This window comes from Hyla sarda, chromosome 2 (genome assembly GCF_029499605.1).
Source record: "Hyla sarda isolate aHylSar1 chromosome 2, aHylSar1.hap1, whole genome shotgun sequence".
NCBI classification, from domain to species: domain Eukaryota; kingdom Metazoa; phylum Chordata; class Amphibia; order Anura; family Hylidae; genus Hyla; species Hyla sarda.
In genome coordinates this window covers 458,680,837-458,697,279 of record NC_079190.1, presented here as the reverse complement: position 1 = coordinate 458,697,279, position 16,443 = coordinate 458,680,837, and the positions used below count along the sequence as shown (strand labels likewise).

At 38.0% G+C, this 16,443-nt stretch overlaps 1 protein-coding gene across 11 annotated transcripts in view; it reads left to right on the top strand.

The window, feature by feature from the left end:
- Positions 1 to 14,447, top strand: part of NRIP1 (nuclear receptor interacting protein 1) — a 113,146-nt gene extending 98,699 nt beyond the window's left edge. For all 11 annotated transcript variants that reach the window (XM_056559400.1, XM_056559398.1, XM_056559392.1 and 8 more), the window contains one exon: positions 3,688 to 14,447. In XM_056559400.1, the coding sequence (XP_056415375.1) occupies positions 3,985 to 7,395 (3,411 nt within the window). In that variant the 5' untranslated portion in view covers positions 3,688 to 3,984 and the 3' untranslated portion in view covers positions 7,396 to 14,447. The remainder of the gene's footprint in view (positions 1 to 3,687) is intronic.
- The last annotated feature ends 1,996 nt before the right edge of the window (positions 14,448 to 16,443 follow it).

The window sequence follows — 16,443 nt, the reverse complement described above, 5'->3', positions numbered from 1 at the left end:
ATGTCAGAGTGCCGTCAGCGAAATCACTGGCTAATACAGTACACCACTGTGGCCAGTGATTGGCTGAGTGACAGGTGACATATTGCCCCCCTCCAAGCACCCGAAAAAGGAGATCACCAGATACCACAAGCAGTGTTACCAAAGCCAGCAGGGGAGCGTGTTTGGCAAGTACATGTTTATTTTTTTTAATCGCTTGGGAATGTTCATTTAAAAAAAAAAACCTTTCTGCCAGTGTACCCATTTTTAATAATTTTAAATATGTAGAAAACATTTTCTAACAAACTACATTGCTATCTGCTCCACTCCCACAGATCGGACTGTGTTTTCATTGTGGCCGGTACCCTTTTAAAGGGGTACTCCGGTGAAAAACGTTATTTTTTTTTTATTTTTTTATCAACTGGTGCCAGAAAGTTAAACAGATTTGTAAATTACGTCAATAAAAAATCTTAATCCTTCCAGTACTTATTAGCTGCTGAATACTACAGAGGAAATTATTTTCTTTTTTGAAAACAGTGCTCTCTGCTGACATCATGACCACAGTGCTCTCTGCTGACACCTCTGTCCGTTTTAAGATCTGTCCAGAGTAGGAGAAAATCCCCATAGAAAACATATGCTGCTCTGGACAGTTCCTAAAATGGACAGAGATGTCAGCAGAGAGCACTGTGGTCATGATGTCAGCAGAGAGCAATTTCCAAAAAGAAAAGAATTTCCTCTGTAGCATTCAGCAGCTAATAAATACTGGAAGGATTAAGATTTTTTTTAATAGAAGTTATTTACTACAGTTACTTACAAATCTGTTTAACTTTCTGGCACCAGTTGATTTGAAAAAAAAAAAAAAAAAGGTTTTCACCGGAGTATCCCTTTAAGTGCAGTTCTGTAACCTCCAATCCTTCTGTATGTATCAACATTTGCTATTTGCCAGGCGACTTGCCTTGTTGTGTTTTTCGCCTTTCAATCTTTGTCCATTTCCATTTTGGTAAGGGGATGACTGGCATGATTTCTGATGTGCCGTAATTAACGGTATCTCGCTTTGTTCCAATCTTTTTCTTTTTTATCTGGTCGGCTGCTGCATTTCCGATGGTCTGCGCAGAATGTCACACAAGGCTAAACATTTGGTTGTCCTTAAGCGTTCTAAACACTTGTAATACAATGTGCAGTATGTGTAAATGGCGTGTGTGTATGTTGTGTATGTTAAGTGTATTCTAAACCCCAGGAGCCTGGATCAAGTGCCAGCTGTTACATCAGTCCCATTTGTAATCTTACTTGCTATTCCATGACCTTGACATTGCAGTAGTGGACGTACCCAGCGTAACATCTATTTTTAAGGGTGATATAGGTTGAATATGTAGCGTTTAACCTTCTAGCGTGTTTGTAGGATACTTTTATGGGTGTAAATCTTCACATTTAAATGGGAAACTAAACACTATTATCTGTTATTAAAACAATGGCCTGGCCCAATGTTTATCTGGGTAGAGCACCTTATCCATATATGTGGTTTTGTCTGGTACTGCAGCCTAGTCTTATTAATTCTGATGATTAGTGGGGGGGGGGGGGGGGGGGGGTTGGAATGCCAATGCTAAAGATAGGCTATCAATTGTTTGTGTCTGAAAAACTTTTTACTTTGTACTGCTGCTTGGTGCTGAAAGATTTTAACCAAACGGTAGCTACTGATATGTATTTCTAAAATTTATTTTTAATTTATTTAATGAAAAATGTATTTGATTTTTTGTTTTAGTATTATATTGTCAGTGTTTCTCAACCAGGGTGCCTCCAGCTGCTGCAAAACTCCCAGAATGCCCGGACAGCTGTTGGCCGATGCTGGGAGTTGTAGTTTTGCAACAGCTGGAGGCACCCTGGTTGGGAAACACTGTATTGGGTCAGTGTTATTTTAACAGAATAGAGAAAAATCCACAGAACCACAGAAAATGCAAAAATCCTTTTTTAACCCCTTAAGGACTCAAAAAATCATAACTCTTTTATATTTTCATCCACAGACTAGTATGAGGGCTTGTTTTTTTGCGCGACCAGTTGTTCGTTGTAATGACATCACTCACTTTACCATTAAATGTATGTCGCAACCAAACAAATACTATTTGTGTGGGGAAATTAAACTGCAGTTTTGCTAATTTTGGAAGGTTTCATTTTCACGCCATACAATTTACAGTAAAAATGACATCTGTTCTTTATTCTTTGGGTCAATACGATTAAAATGATACCCATGATTACATACTTTTCTATTACTGTTGCGCTTAAAGAAAATCGCAAACTTTTTAACCAAATTAGTACGTTTAAAATCCCCCTATTTTGAAGACCTATAGCTTTTGTCATTTTTTCGTATAAACGGCGGTATGAGAGCTAATTTTTTGCGCCGTGATCTGTACTTTTTATTGATACCATATTTGCTTATATAAACCTTTTAATCAATTTTTTCTAAAAAAATTTTTGGAATAAAATGTTATAAAAAAGCAGCTATTTTGGACTTTTATTTTTTTTTAACGTTCATATCGTTCACCATAGGGTATCATTAACATTTTATCTTAATAGTTCAGATATTTACACACGCGGCGATAACAAATATGTATATAAAATATTTTTTTTACATTTTTGGGGGGTGAAATAGGGAAAATGGGACAACTGACGTTTTTATTGGGGAGGGGGTTTTTCACATTTTTTTTAACTTTTATTTTTACACTTTAATAGTCCCCATAGGGGACTATTTATAGCATTCATTCGATTGGGAATACTGTTCAGTGCTATGTATAGGACATAGCACTGATCAGTGTTATCGGTCATCTTCTGCTCTGGTCTGCGGGAAGGCAGCGGAGGCAGGTGAGGGGATCTCCGTCTGCCGTGCTGGATGATCGGATCACCGCGGCAGCGCTACGGGCGATCCGATCATCCATTTTAGTGACCACGATGCTGCAGATGCCATGATCCGAACATCCGTGATGACGGCATCTGAGCGGTTAATGGCGGACATCCACGGAATCGCGGATGTCCGCCATTACTGGCAGGTCCCTGGATGTAATCAGGTCACTGGCTCCGATGCTCGCGGTTATGCTTAGGACATAATGTACGTCCTGGTGCGTTAAGTACGACCTCACCAGGACGTACATTTATGTCCTGTGTCCTTAAGGGGTTAAAGGGGTTTTAAGTAATAGAACATTACAGCTAATTTCTCCCAAAATGGCACCACACTTATCCACAGTTTGTGGGTGGTATTACAACTTGTTTTCATTCACTAAAATGGAACTGAGCTTCAATACCACACACACAACCTGAGGACAGATGTGATGCCGTTTGTTGAAGAAATCAGCTGTTTTTCTAATCTTGGATAACCCCTATAATCAAATTATTTTATCCCATTTCATCTTGTATTACTCTTAAAATGGAGACGCATATAAATACATTTCCTCTGTGTCCCAGGAACCATGCTGTGCTGGCTTTAAGGAAACCGGCGGCAGCAGCAGGAGCCTCCCTCCCTTTCTGTCCTGTTTGCAATAGGCAAAAAGATAATTTTGCCCTGCCCCCTTGGCTAAGTCCCACCTTCTCCAGCACACATACATAAAATAGATCAGTAGCAGTAGGAATCTGTGATCTTGTTTGTTTTGTTTTGTTAACAATATGCAACGTGACCGTTTTTGATCATAGAATACTTACACTTGTTTTCTTTTGTTTGGTTTTAAGGTGATCGATAATAGAAGAATTAAAGCGCTGTTTCCATGGATAAACCAAGAAGACGGTCTCATGTGAACAGAGTTCTGACAGATTGATACACACAATTAAAACATGTTGCCTCAACACTAATTTGATGGAACATTCATATTCTTGGCCAAGATTCTCCAGAGGACATCTGTTTGGAAATGTTATACCGGAAATGATTTTAAAGAACATAGACACCTACTTTACAAATATTTTAGTCTTAGTCTTCAGTGTTCTCTAAAGTAGGTAAAGACATAGCTTTTCCGAATACGTTTGTTGAACATGACTCATGGAGAAGAGCTTGGCTCTGAAATGCAACAGGATCCCATTGTTTTAACGTATCTAGAAGGATTACTAATGCATCAAGCAGCAGGCGGCTCTGTAACAGCGGTTGACAAACTTTCAGGCCGTGTAAAAGCTGAAGATAACTTTAACATTTCTGGGAATGTTTTTACGAACTGTAAGAATAATGCCCCGGTGCACAACAGTAATCAGTCATCCGGCATGTTGCATCTCAAGAAGGCCAGACTTTTGCAGTCTTCAGAGGACTGGCACGCTGCAAAGAGAAGGCGTTTATCTGATTCTATCAATGGAAATGGCAAAAACGAATCTCTATTAGCTGGGATGGTTGAAAATGTTCCAAAAGGGAAACAAGATAGCACGTTGCTGGCTTCTTTGCTGCAGTCATTCAGTTCTAGGCTGCAGAGTGTTGCACTGTCTCAACAGATTAAACAAAGTCTTAAAGACCAAGGCTTTTCTCTTAATCAGCAGGGAAACCTGGAAGAAAAGGATACCCAATGTTATGGTTTGGCTTCGAATCACTTAAAGACTCTTTTAAACAAAAGCAGATCAAAAGATAATCCATTGGACAGTAATTTGACTGGTCTGCCTAAAAGTTCTATTCAGGAAAAGTTTGCTGAACCTTCTCTTTCCGCACAAGGTACCAATAAAGTGGTAGGTGAGCCTATTTCATGTGCTGCAAGACTTCAAGCTGTTGCTAATATGGTAGAGAAAAGGTCAAGTCCCGCCGCTTCGCCTAAACCAAGTGTGGCCTGTAGTCAGCTTGCACTTCTGCTTTCTAGTGAGGCACACTTGCAGCAGTACTCTAGGGAGCATGCCCTTAAAGCACAGAGCGCAAGTCAGTTAGCAAGTGAAAGGCTGGCAGCAATGGCGAGATTAAAGGAGACTTCAGAGAAAGATTTTGGCCGGCTTCAGTTGCCATCAAATGTGCCCACTAGTCTCAATGCCCAAGTAAAGACTGTCACCAATGGATTAAGTAATGCAGGCAATATCTCTCCATTTCCAAGCACGCTTGGTGTTCCAAACTCTCCTCTGAAAACAGTCGGATATAAGAATCATTTAGAAAGAAGTCACGGAAAGCCATCACCCAACAACAGCTTGCTTCTGCACCTTCTAAAGAGCCAAAATGGTGCCAGTGTCGGAAAAAACCTCTCACAAAATGAGAAGTATTCTGCGTTTGACGAAAGTGCTACACCTACGACCACGGATGACTGTTCTGATAACAATCCCAGCTTTACAGAAGAGGAGAGCAGTGATGATGAAAGCACTCATTCTAACTGTGTACCTATAGATTTGTCCTTCAAGAACAGAGTAGACAAGCCCAAGATGTTGCATTCTGCAGCCTCTATTGAAAATTTAACTGAATCGTTGCTTCACAATTGGGATCCAAAAGTCAATGGAATTGATATCAGCAAAGAAAATAAAGATACTGTGGATAATTCACTAAAACCATATCAAAAAGTAACACTGTTACAGCTGTTGCTCGGGCATAAAACAGACGATCCATCAACAATTGAAGATCTTCAGACACAACAGAAGGCCACAGACTTGACAAAATTTAGTTTCCCGGCACCTGGTCCTCTCTTAGAAAGTCCAACTATACGCAATTCCTCTCCATTAAATACACTCTCTTTGCACTCATCCTCCAAACCGGATTCTCCGATGAACCTAACTCACCAGCCATTTCCAGTCAAGCCTCCTTTTACATCATTTATAAACAACATTCACCCTGAAAGGATCATAAATCCAGCATCAAGTCATTTAATAGAGCTTACCAGAAACAAAGCACTTCAAACAACTCAAACAACTATCCCGCTAGTCAAGGAAAATGCACAAAATACAGCTTTCAGCGCTAGCAAGATGTTACAAAATTTAGCTCAGTGTGGAAAGCCGACATCTCCTTCCGATGATCAGAGGCAGTCAAAACCGGTAGGTCTGGCTAACTCCAAGCCTGTCGGGCTGATTGAGCGACTAAACAGTCCTCTTGTTACAAATCCATCACGGACATTTGAAGAAGGGAGAGGTTTTAGTAGTCCATCTACGCCAGTGGACCCCTCCTTTTCTGGCTCTGAAATTGAAAACCTTCTAGAACGACGCACCGTACTTCAACTGCTGCTAGCTGCGCCTAACAGCAAATGCAAAAACGACAAAGTGCAGAAACCAGTGATAAAAGATGAAGTAAACACAGATAGGACTGCAAAGTCTCCAAGTGAGCAAATTGTGGCTTTCAAAATTAAAACTGAGCCTGAGGATGATGTCGGTGCTGGTGACCGAGAAACAAGTGTTCCAAGCCCCTTAGCAGCGTCTTTGCACAAAACTGTAAGACCGGCTCCAGAGGATGTCAGATCTTCACACTCTTCTCCACATGACTTTTCACTTTCAAAAAATGGCCTTTTAAGTCGTTTGCTACGTCAAAACCAGGATGGCTATGATATTAGTGATCTCAATGTAAATAATAGACATTCTGAGTCCAAGCAGATAGATTCAAAAATATCTTGCATTGTGCCTAAAAAAAGAAAAATGCACCAAAACGACCCCGTTGAAAGCCAACTAAAGATAGCAAAAATAAGTTCACCAGATGCTGGGAACCAGCGGTTCTGCACTTCACCCTCTTCTTGTGAGTCACCTTTTCTCCTCGAAGACAAAATCAATGGCACAAAAACTGAACATGATAACAAGAACCTTACGGGTCAGAATTCCTTAAGTGGGAATAAAAACTTGAGTTGGTCAAGAGAGAGTAAAGGTTTTAATGTGTTGAAACAACTTTTGCTTTCAGAGAATTGTGTCAGGGACTCTCAGCATAGGAACAATACACCAGTTGATGAACTCCTAAGAGGAAACAGAAGTAACTTGTCAGGAAACTCCGAATTCATGCTTCCTTCTCTAAATATGTTCATGGGAAAGCATTCTCACCAAAATAATTTAGGTCAAATGTCATTTCAATATCCATCTCCTTTAAAGAACTCTCCTCATTCTTCCCCAGATATTTTAAGAAATAACCCCCCATGGACTGCTGAATCCGGACTTGTGAATATGTGCCCTCCCCCCACTGATAAAGCTCCCATTAAATGGGTTATCACAGACATGGAAAAAAATGACTTGGGGAAAGACTCCCCTAGACTGACAAAAACCAACCCTATATTGTATTATATGCTACAAAAGGGGGCACACACAGCTGCTAGTCAGGACTTACAAGATCGAGCCAGCTGGACTGAGTCACTGTTGGGACAGGCAGCAGAGATGACCTTCAAAAGAGAGTCGGCCCACAGTAGAGGAACAAACGGCATTGGTTTCTCCAAACCGCCAAATGGTGTAAATAACACTTTGCATAATTCCAATAGCAGCAAATATGGGCTTCTTGATATGCTAACAATAAAAAAGGAGCCTGAATAAAATACTGAAAAATTTGTAACAGATTGTTTCGGATTTCAGAATTTTTGTTTTTCATTGTATCATGCATGACGTAATAAATGGCATGATCTTATGGACATTTTATCATTTTATGGACTTAGGTTGATCTTGCTTGTGGTTCTAGTAAATGTACAAGTATTGTTATTAAAACCTCATCTTTTTTTACCTTTATTATTTTATGTTGCTCGTAATTTAGCTGCTGGGTATAATATATGTTATGGTTCATGTCAGCAGTTGGCAAATTTGGCGTTTTTCTGGGGTACTTGAAAAAAAAAAAAGGACAAATACTAAGTTTTTAGTATTGAACACTTTAAATACGGGTAACTATTACATTACACCTCCAACCCTGCATCAATCATTGCCTCACACCCCCCTATAAGATTAAGTAAAATTTAATGACATATACTTTGATAACAAGATATTCTTTTGACTTGAGTATTTACAGTGTTTTTAGGCAAAATATGATACATAAAACTGGCATTTAAGTTTTCTCAGTCATTTTTAAGCACATAAGCAACCAGATGGCGACAAGAACACAATGTTTTTCAATATGTTATCCTTATTCTGATTATTATGGTTTTTCTTTTGGATACTTTTATGTTCCTGGCAGGTTGTCCTTAATATAAAATCAATGCAGCAAGCACAGTGAAGCTGGCTGGTTACCACAAGGTCACAGCGGTGTAACCTAGTGGTAAATGGAATACTTAGTCTTTTTCCCTAAGTAACAAGATTGCCATTTGATTTGACAAAGACTTTCCGTTTCTACAAGGAGAATACTAAGATGGGCCCTCAATTATGTGAATATCCATTTTGACATTTTGTTTAGACAATAATGGTAATAATTATTACTTTTTAGACTGACCTTTTACAATTAGGACTTTTTTGTTTTTCTTTTTCTTTCATATTTTTTTTTTTGTCTGTAGTACACTTTATACATAAAATGGGTTTGTCAGAAAGAAATGATTGACAGGTTCTTTTTAAATTGGTTAACCATAAGAATAGGTTATTATAATGGGATTTTGAGGATCCTACCCTCAGTCCCCACTGTGGCTGTGCCTTGTACTCAAACCAATCCTCATTCACATAAATGTTGAGATTAAAGGGGTATTCAAGGCAAAAACTTTTTTTTATATATCAACTGGCTCCGGAAAGTTAAACAGATTTGTAAATTACTTCTATGAAAAAATCGTAATCCTTCCAATAGTTATTAGCTTCTGAAGTTCTAACTGCTGTCTAACTGCTTTCTGATGACTCGCGTCCCGGGAGCTGTCCAGCTCCTATGGGGATATTTTCCCATCATGCACAGCTCCCTGGACGTGACATCATCATTGAGCAGTTAGACAGAAAACTTCAGAAGCTAATAACTATTGGAAGGATTAAGATTTTTTAATGTTTAACTTTCCTGAGCCAGTTGATATATAAAAAAAAAGTTTTTGCCTGGAATACCCCTTTAAGTATCAGACACAGCTTTGCATAAGTACATGGATAACCATTGAAGGCAAAGTTCTTGTTCTTCTGATCGGGAAGATTCTGGTGGTCACACCCCAACTAATCATACATGTCCTGTCTTAAGGATAGTCTGTGGTTTTTGTTCAGAAGATGCATAGAAATTGATAGTTTGGGCATCATCACCCCAAATGAGCTCATGGTAAAGCACAGTGCTTTTACAGCCAATGCATATAGTCCAGGGCACCGAGTCAATATGATCTATATGAGCCATTATTTAAAGTACCCTTACAAACAGACTTCCTCTCTTTCTGGTTAAGAATACTTTTTGTTATTGAATCATATTAAAGTACATACAAAATACAAGTATCTAACCTATAAAAACAAATCCTCAAAGGACGATTGTCTGTACAAATGGGAGGATTTAGGTTAGTAATTTCCATACTGCAGTGCAAAATGTTGTGATGAGGTCTAGTTTTTGGCTTTATTGTGTACCATACCATATGTAGGTGATCTTCTTACATCCTTAATATAGCTATATCGAAACATATTTAAACTCTATACTGCTCAATATCGCCTAATGTCTCATAATAGACCCTGTAGGGAGGCAGGGTCCCTGTGGACCCATCATACAGGGCATAGGAATTCAGTGTGTCTTCATAGTGCACATCAAAGTCTCAACTTGAAGCACTAATTCTTGGGGAGCATACCTAAACCATACAGCAAATGTTGGGACAGGGCACTGTATTAGAACTGTTTAAAAAAACAATTAGAGCCCCTCCACAGGTGTAATCTGACCCAATTGAATTCTATGGGTGCTATATGGCTCCATAAAACTCGAAGGTTGTATAGAGGCATTATATGGTCTTGAATATTTAAAAAAAGAACATAGTGGCACCCCTCCATTATCTGCAGCCTTTTATTTATAGTCCACTACAAAATATGGGTAATTAACAGTTCTGAAACATTTAGAAACGAACACCTGTTTTTCCAGCTTAAAGAAAACCTATCGTCACGTTCTTGCTGAGTGGAACCACAAGTCATTAGGATGGTGCCCGATGGCTTCTCCCCACCCTGCCAACCTTGATTGATAGATCTTTCCCTATACCTAAGCAGGAAAAAGCTGCTGGGGACAAACCCGGTCAGGTAATGGTTTAGGAAAAATCATGACCGGTTCCCTTTTAAGTTTGACATCAGGATAAGAGTCCCACAAATAAAACATATACTGGTGTAATACAGAGCAGGTTACAAGTAGACTACGTTTGTTCTATTGCCAAGTCTATGGCCATGCCATGATATAGGTTGTAGTACCTTTGTGAGGAAATTCCGATGTATACCCAAAATGTATAGCCAGAACATGATGTGAATGTTCCTATAAAATGATTTGCCCAAAAGATTGTCTTATCGCCAATAAAACAATTAGCTAAATTATTAGACACAAAGTAAATGAATGAAACCTTAACTAATTCTCCAAAATGTAGAATTGTTTTGATGTAATTGGAAAACAAAATATGAAATATATGGTTTGATAAAAAGCTGTAATTTCAGTAAAACATACAGAACACTATATGTTCACATAGCGCAAAGCCACACTTGTGGCTTTGGTTATAGTAGGTTTCTTTATGCTAGAAATACCTATTTCTGCATATACAATATATATTTAACCAAAAGCACAACTTAATATTTTATTAAATTCTTCTTTGAAGTCAATCTGCTTTCAATATTTCCCCCTTTTGACAGTATAGGGAACATTCTGGAACAATCCCTTAGTATTATAGTTTACATATTTGAAGAATTCATATTGACATGTCAGTTTTTTTCAATAGAAAATTCAGCGAATGGATGTGTTCTTTACTACTTCTGCCTACATTTTCTTTTACCATTAGCTTTGCTAAATCAGACTTTAAGAATGTTATTTTAAGTTGAATTCTGACCTAAATACTATCAAAATGGTCAGATGCTAAAGTTTTATTCTTTGATTCCCCCTTATTTATTATATGGGTGATTAACTATTAATATCTTGTTTACAGTCTGCCAAAATTTAGCTTTTGTGTCTTATACCATTGCAAACACATAATAAATCTAGTGCTTTAGCTATGGCCCGGGTGAATATCCAACCAATCAATGTTTTATTTAAACACAAAAATTTTACACAGTTATTTACTTCAAGAGGCAGCTAACAGTTTACATGTGAATTATCGAAAATAACATTTTACTGAGTATCTCTGTGACATGCCCTCACTTGTTGTGTGCCTAAAAATATGTATATAGATATACAGTATGCTGTGTATATAAATAGAAGTAATATGTGGAGTAACACATTTAAAGGACATCTGCAGCGTTATAACACTTATAAGTGTTAGGGGATAAGTGATCGTGGGGGGTAGGGGATAAGTGATTGTGGGGGGTCCGACCACTGGGACCCCCCACAATCTCCCAAACGGGGCCCCGCATTGCCGCTCTATGTGAGCGGCTAATGCGCGTAGTATCGATGGTACGCCCCCCTCCCCATACAGTACTATGGGAGAGGCGGGGAGGCACAAATGCTGCCTCCCGCCTCTCCTGTAGAACTACATGGAGGAAGCATGTCGGCCGCTACACACACCTCCTGCATGGGAGAGCCGTGGCAGAGCCGTTGCCCCGTGCAGGAGAGCGTTTGGACCCCCCCACGATCAAACACTTATCCCCTATGCTGTGAATAGGGGATAAGTGTTAATGCACTACAGATGGCCTTTAAATTAGAAAATATCTTCCTGTCCTATAATGTATTTTTTATCCCCACAAATTATGAAATGGGTACATTAGTTCATAGCAAGTGAAACAATTTACCTTTTGTGATAAGCTGGAGAATTCTGTCTAATAATTAAAAATTAAGTTTGAATGAAAAAAAAAATATTTTTATTTTTTTTGCTCTAATTGTAAGAATTTTAGGGTACCATGTATGGCTCAGAGCTATGTGCATAAGGGCATGCAGGGTCCTATGAGTCCATAGGCCATGATTAGGTGCCTCAGCCCTGGTACTAAAAAGATAGCCTCCTCTAAAAAGCAATACCTCGGTTACATTCCTTCATTTATTTTTCACATTCAATTCTGTCTATGGGGCAATACAGTGATACATTATGGCCCAATATATGTTTATACAGCTCAAAGGTTGTACAGAGCACTAATATTTTGGTGCATAGGAATGCAAGGTATAAATCTTTAAAAATATTTATATTTTCTGATACTGATAGTTTCAACTCACGCCTGAAGGGACGTGGAGTTACATGAGAAAAATCTGTCATCTTTGAAAGAAACGTAGGAGTTGTCTTGCAATAGAAGCAAAATTAATAGTGCTCTGAGTGACTTAAAGGGGTACTCCGCCAGAAAACATTTTATCCCCTATCCAAAGGATAGGGAATAAAATGTCTGATCACAGGGGTCCTGCCACTGGGGACCCCTGCGATCTCTGCTGTGGCACCCCAGTCATCCTGTGCATGGCGCGAACTCTGCTCCGTGCCGGATTACTGGCGACTACAGCCACCACGCCCCTCTATTCATGTCTATGGGAGGAGATGTGACTGCTACATACTAGCTGTCGCACCCCCTCCCATAGACATGAATGGAGGGGGCGTGGCATGATGTCATGAACACAGAAGCCCCAAGCTTCCGTGTTCCGGACGCCAACACGGCCGGCCCAGAGATCGCCGGGGGATAAGATTTTTTTTTCTGGCAGAGTACCCCCTTAAAGAAATTAAGTGATATTCATCTTCCTGGTTTCCCTGCTTCTGGGGTTTTATCTGTACCTAGGCTACTACTATTCAGCACTTCCTGATCCTGTCCCAGCACAGGGAAATGCTCTCTGCGCCCATTACCCACCCCGATCCCCCACAGCTTACCTTGCAACTCCCTCCGGTCCGGTCAAGATGAGATGGCTCAGTAGGCTCTGCCTTCTCAGCCAATCACTGGTAGAGATGAGACCCTATGTTTATTTTTAAGCCAGCATGAACACTAAAAAAAATAAAATAAAAAGTACTCAAAAAAGCAGAAGTTATTGATAAAATTATCTTTAAACATATGAATAAATTATTGTACTTAATTAATATAAAATAAATCCTTCATAATTACTGGAAAATATCACAAATTATAAAATATAATTATAATTCTATGTATAAATTTGATGGTAATTTTTTTAATTATGTATAATTAATTCATATTGAGTATATTGATTATTTTATCAATAATATTTTTCATTTTTTATGTACCTATTTTTATTTTATTTTGTAAGTTATTTAAAATAAAGGTTATCCAGGGATAGATTTTTCTTTTAAAGAAGTGTTTAGGTTGGCTTAAAAATAACACAGGGTCACTCACTCAAATTATTTTATTTGATCAATTAATAACCTGTTTTTGTAAGGTATTATAAATAATAACACAGATCAATGCAAAATGTCAACCCTTAAAACAATATTATGGTCACTCGACCAGTGCTTCTCAACCAGGGTGACTCCAGCTGTTGCCAAACTTCAACTCCCAAAATGCTGTCCGGGTATGCTGGAAGTTGTAGTTTTGCAATAGCTGGAGGCACCTTGGTTGGGAAGCACTTTATTAGACAAAGACTGGCTGCTCACTTGTGCTTGAACCATTGAACAAGATTTTTCTTCTTTTTTTTTTTTCATTTCTCCAAAAATATATGGAAAAAAAATATTTTTTTTTTATTTAACTAAATTTAGAAATTGCAAGATTTTTGTGTTTCAAAACAAAATTTAAATTTGTGTAAAGAAAGTCATTTTGAGATAACAGCATTTTAAAATATATTGTATTTTTTATTATAAATAGATATGTTTTTCTTCCTATGTAAATATGACTGTAAATAATGTATCACTTATGCATCGGTATGTTAGCATTTTTTAACTAAAGGAAAATAGCTGTAAATATTGTTTTCCATAAGTCCAATAATAACCTTTTTGTATTGTTTTAATGAAACCTGTTTTCGGGTTCTATACAGTCTGTGAATATTTGTGTATATAGAAGCAGATGGGTTCTCGGCCTTTTTGTTTTGCATGTATACATATCATTGTACCATGGGGGGGAAAAATGTACAGAAATTAAAATTTTATTTAAAAAATGTCATTTGATTCTGCATGTATGATGCATGGGAAGATATCCTGTGCATTACGGCTTCACAGGCAGGTCAGAAAATAATCAGAAATAATTTTTTTTTTTTTTTTTTTTTTTTTATTATTGCCCCCCCCAGGAATAGTCTAATAAGTGGAGGGTCCTATTTAATATGATATGATGTTGGATTTCAGTGGGGAGCCCACAATTGTAATGTGACTGTTTATATATTTTCATTTTATATTATAAAGAAAAAAAAAAAGTAAATTAAGTAATATAGCATTGCAATATGAAATCTTGTATTTTTTTTTTTTTTTTAGTTATGGGTTCTGAGGTTTACAGAAAACTGTTAAATTGTGTTATTTTAATGGAAAATTTCTTGTTTTCCCGTGGTGTCACGAGCCTTGTATATAATGCGGTGTGATTCTTTTATTATTATTTTTATTTTTTATTTTAGCGTTCATTTCCTGATGGGGATTTGAATAAATATTAAAAACGAAATTTGTTTTATGTAGTTATTTTTGTAGACCACCAGGGATACTTACCTTAAACCCCTTCTATAGCCTACCACAGATGCAGACATGAACCCCCCTTAGACCACTGATTTTAAAGGTGTTTGTACACTCTTGAATGTATGGGGGCTTGCTGGACTTAAACTGCCCTACTCTATTGTTCTCAGAGAGATACGTTGCCACGAGAACTGTCTGGCATCGTCTTTCCCCTACTCTTTTAATTGAAAACACACAAAAGTTCAACCACATATGGGGACATTGGGGGATAGTTGTTGGTTGAACATTCAGCCAACAGCTGTTGATGTTGTATGGCCACCCTCACCACACTAGACCATAAGTAATGCTAATACCGAACCCTTACTGCCCGTGACAACCAACGATTTTGACATTTGTCATCAGAGTTACTTATGATTATTAGCTCCTTGTCACACACATATAATAAAAAAAAAAGTTGATTCCTTATTTAGAGGAAGATAACAGTCTTCAAGACTTTGGACAAGAAAGGGAAAGATCTTGGGATCCGTACCAGCTGTGGGGGTTGGCACAAATATTGCATTGTGGTCACGTATGCATACGCCTAAGTAAATACCTGTAGCGCAAGAGATCGGTGACAGGGCCCGGCTGTCAATCACAATCAGGATGCAGCTGCCGAGACAGAGATTGAACAGGTCTCAGCAGCATTAACCCCATAGATGTACTGATCACAGCATCCATAGGATTGATATGGAGAGTGGGCTCTCCTTGTCTACAGTCGGCGACCTTGCGGTGCTCTCATGAGGTCCAGATGGTTGCCATGGCAGCTGAAGGCCTCCTGTCTGCCAAAAACCAACAAAAAAAGGACAAGATTAGCTCATTTTGGTCCAAAAGTGGAATATTACTTATCAAAAGGTAGCATGTATTGCAAAAATATAACAATATTAAAAAGTACAGCTCGTCCCGCAAAAGATATGCCCTCATGCAATGGGGTTGGAAAAAAAACACACAAGAAGGGAAAAAAATAATATTTTTGGAAAAAGGAAAGAAAATACATAAAAAGCCATATGAAGTGGGTATCCCCATAATCATACCGACCCAAAGAATAAAGATATAATTTTTAGCATACAGTGAACGCCGTAAAATGTAATTTTAAAAAATGCCAGAAATTTTCTAGTTTTTTTGCAATGTTTTGGAGTTTTTCACAAACCTTTGCCACTAATTTAAAGTACAAATATGTCACTAAAAACGATCTCAGTAAAATAATTTTAAAGTTATAACCACTTAAAAAGACAAATGCAGGTAAAAAAAAAAAAAAAACACCAGTTACTAATGGGGGCATCCTTAAGGGGTTAATAATAAAAAAAAATTATAAAATAAAATCTTGCTTATAAAGTGGGATACTTGTCAAAATGTAACTTACACCATAGTGAGGGCCTTATCCTGCAGTAACCTGTTTGCTCTGTATTGGTCAGCTGGTTGAGCGCCGCTCATAAAACGCAACTATGACAGGTATTATTAATCTCTGTCCCAGCTGCTTCTGCCACTCCACACTATAAAATCATCCATGAGTAAAAGAGTCTCAGGCAGACATGATATCTTATTTATTATAGCTGAGTCGTTTACATCATTTTGGCTGTAAAAATTCTTAAAAGGGTTAAGCTTTCATGGTCTGGTATATAAAATATCTTAAAGAGGAGGCTTCTCCGTTATGTGACGTGGAAATATGTCTCATGGTGTGTAATAGGTGTAGATATGAAACAATTGCTCGCTGCTATGCTGCACAGTTATTTCATGTCTGGTTACTATGGATACCAGGGCTGTGGAGTCTGAGTTGAGGAGTCGGACGAAATTTTGGGTACCTGGAGTCGGAGTCGGCAAACAATGCACCGACTCCTACTAAATTTAGATTGGAATAAATAAAAAATAAAAAAAGCAAGTTTAAATGTCCCAATTCACAAAAAGTTATAATTAATGACTTCTCTACTTTAAGAATAAAGAC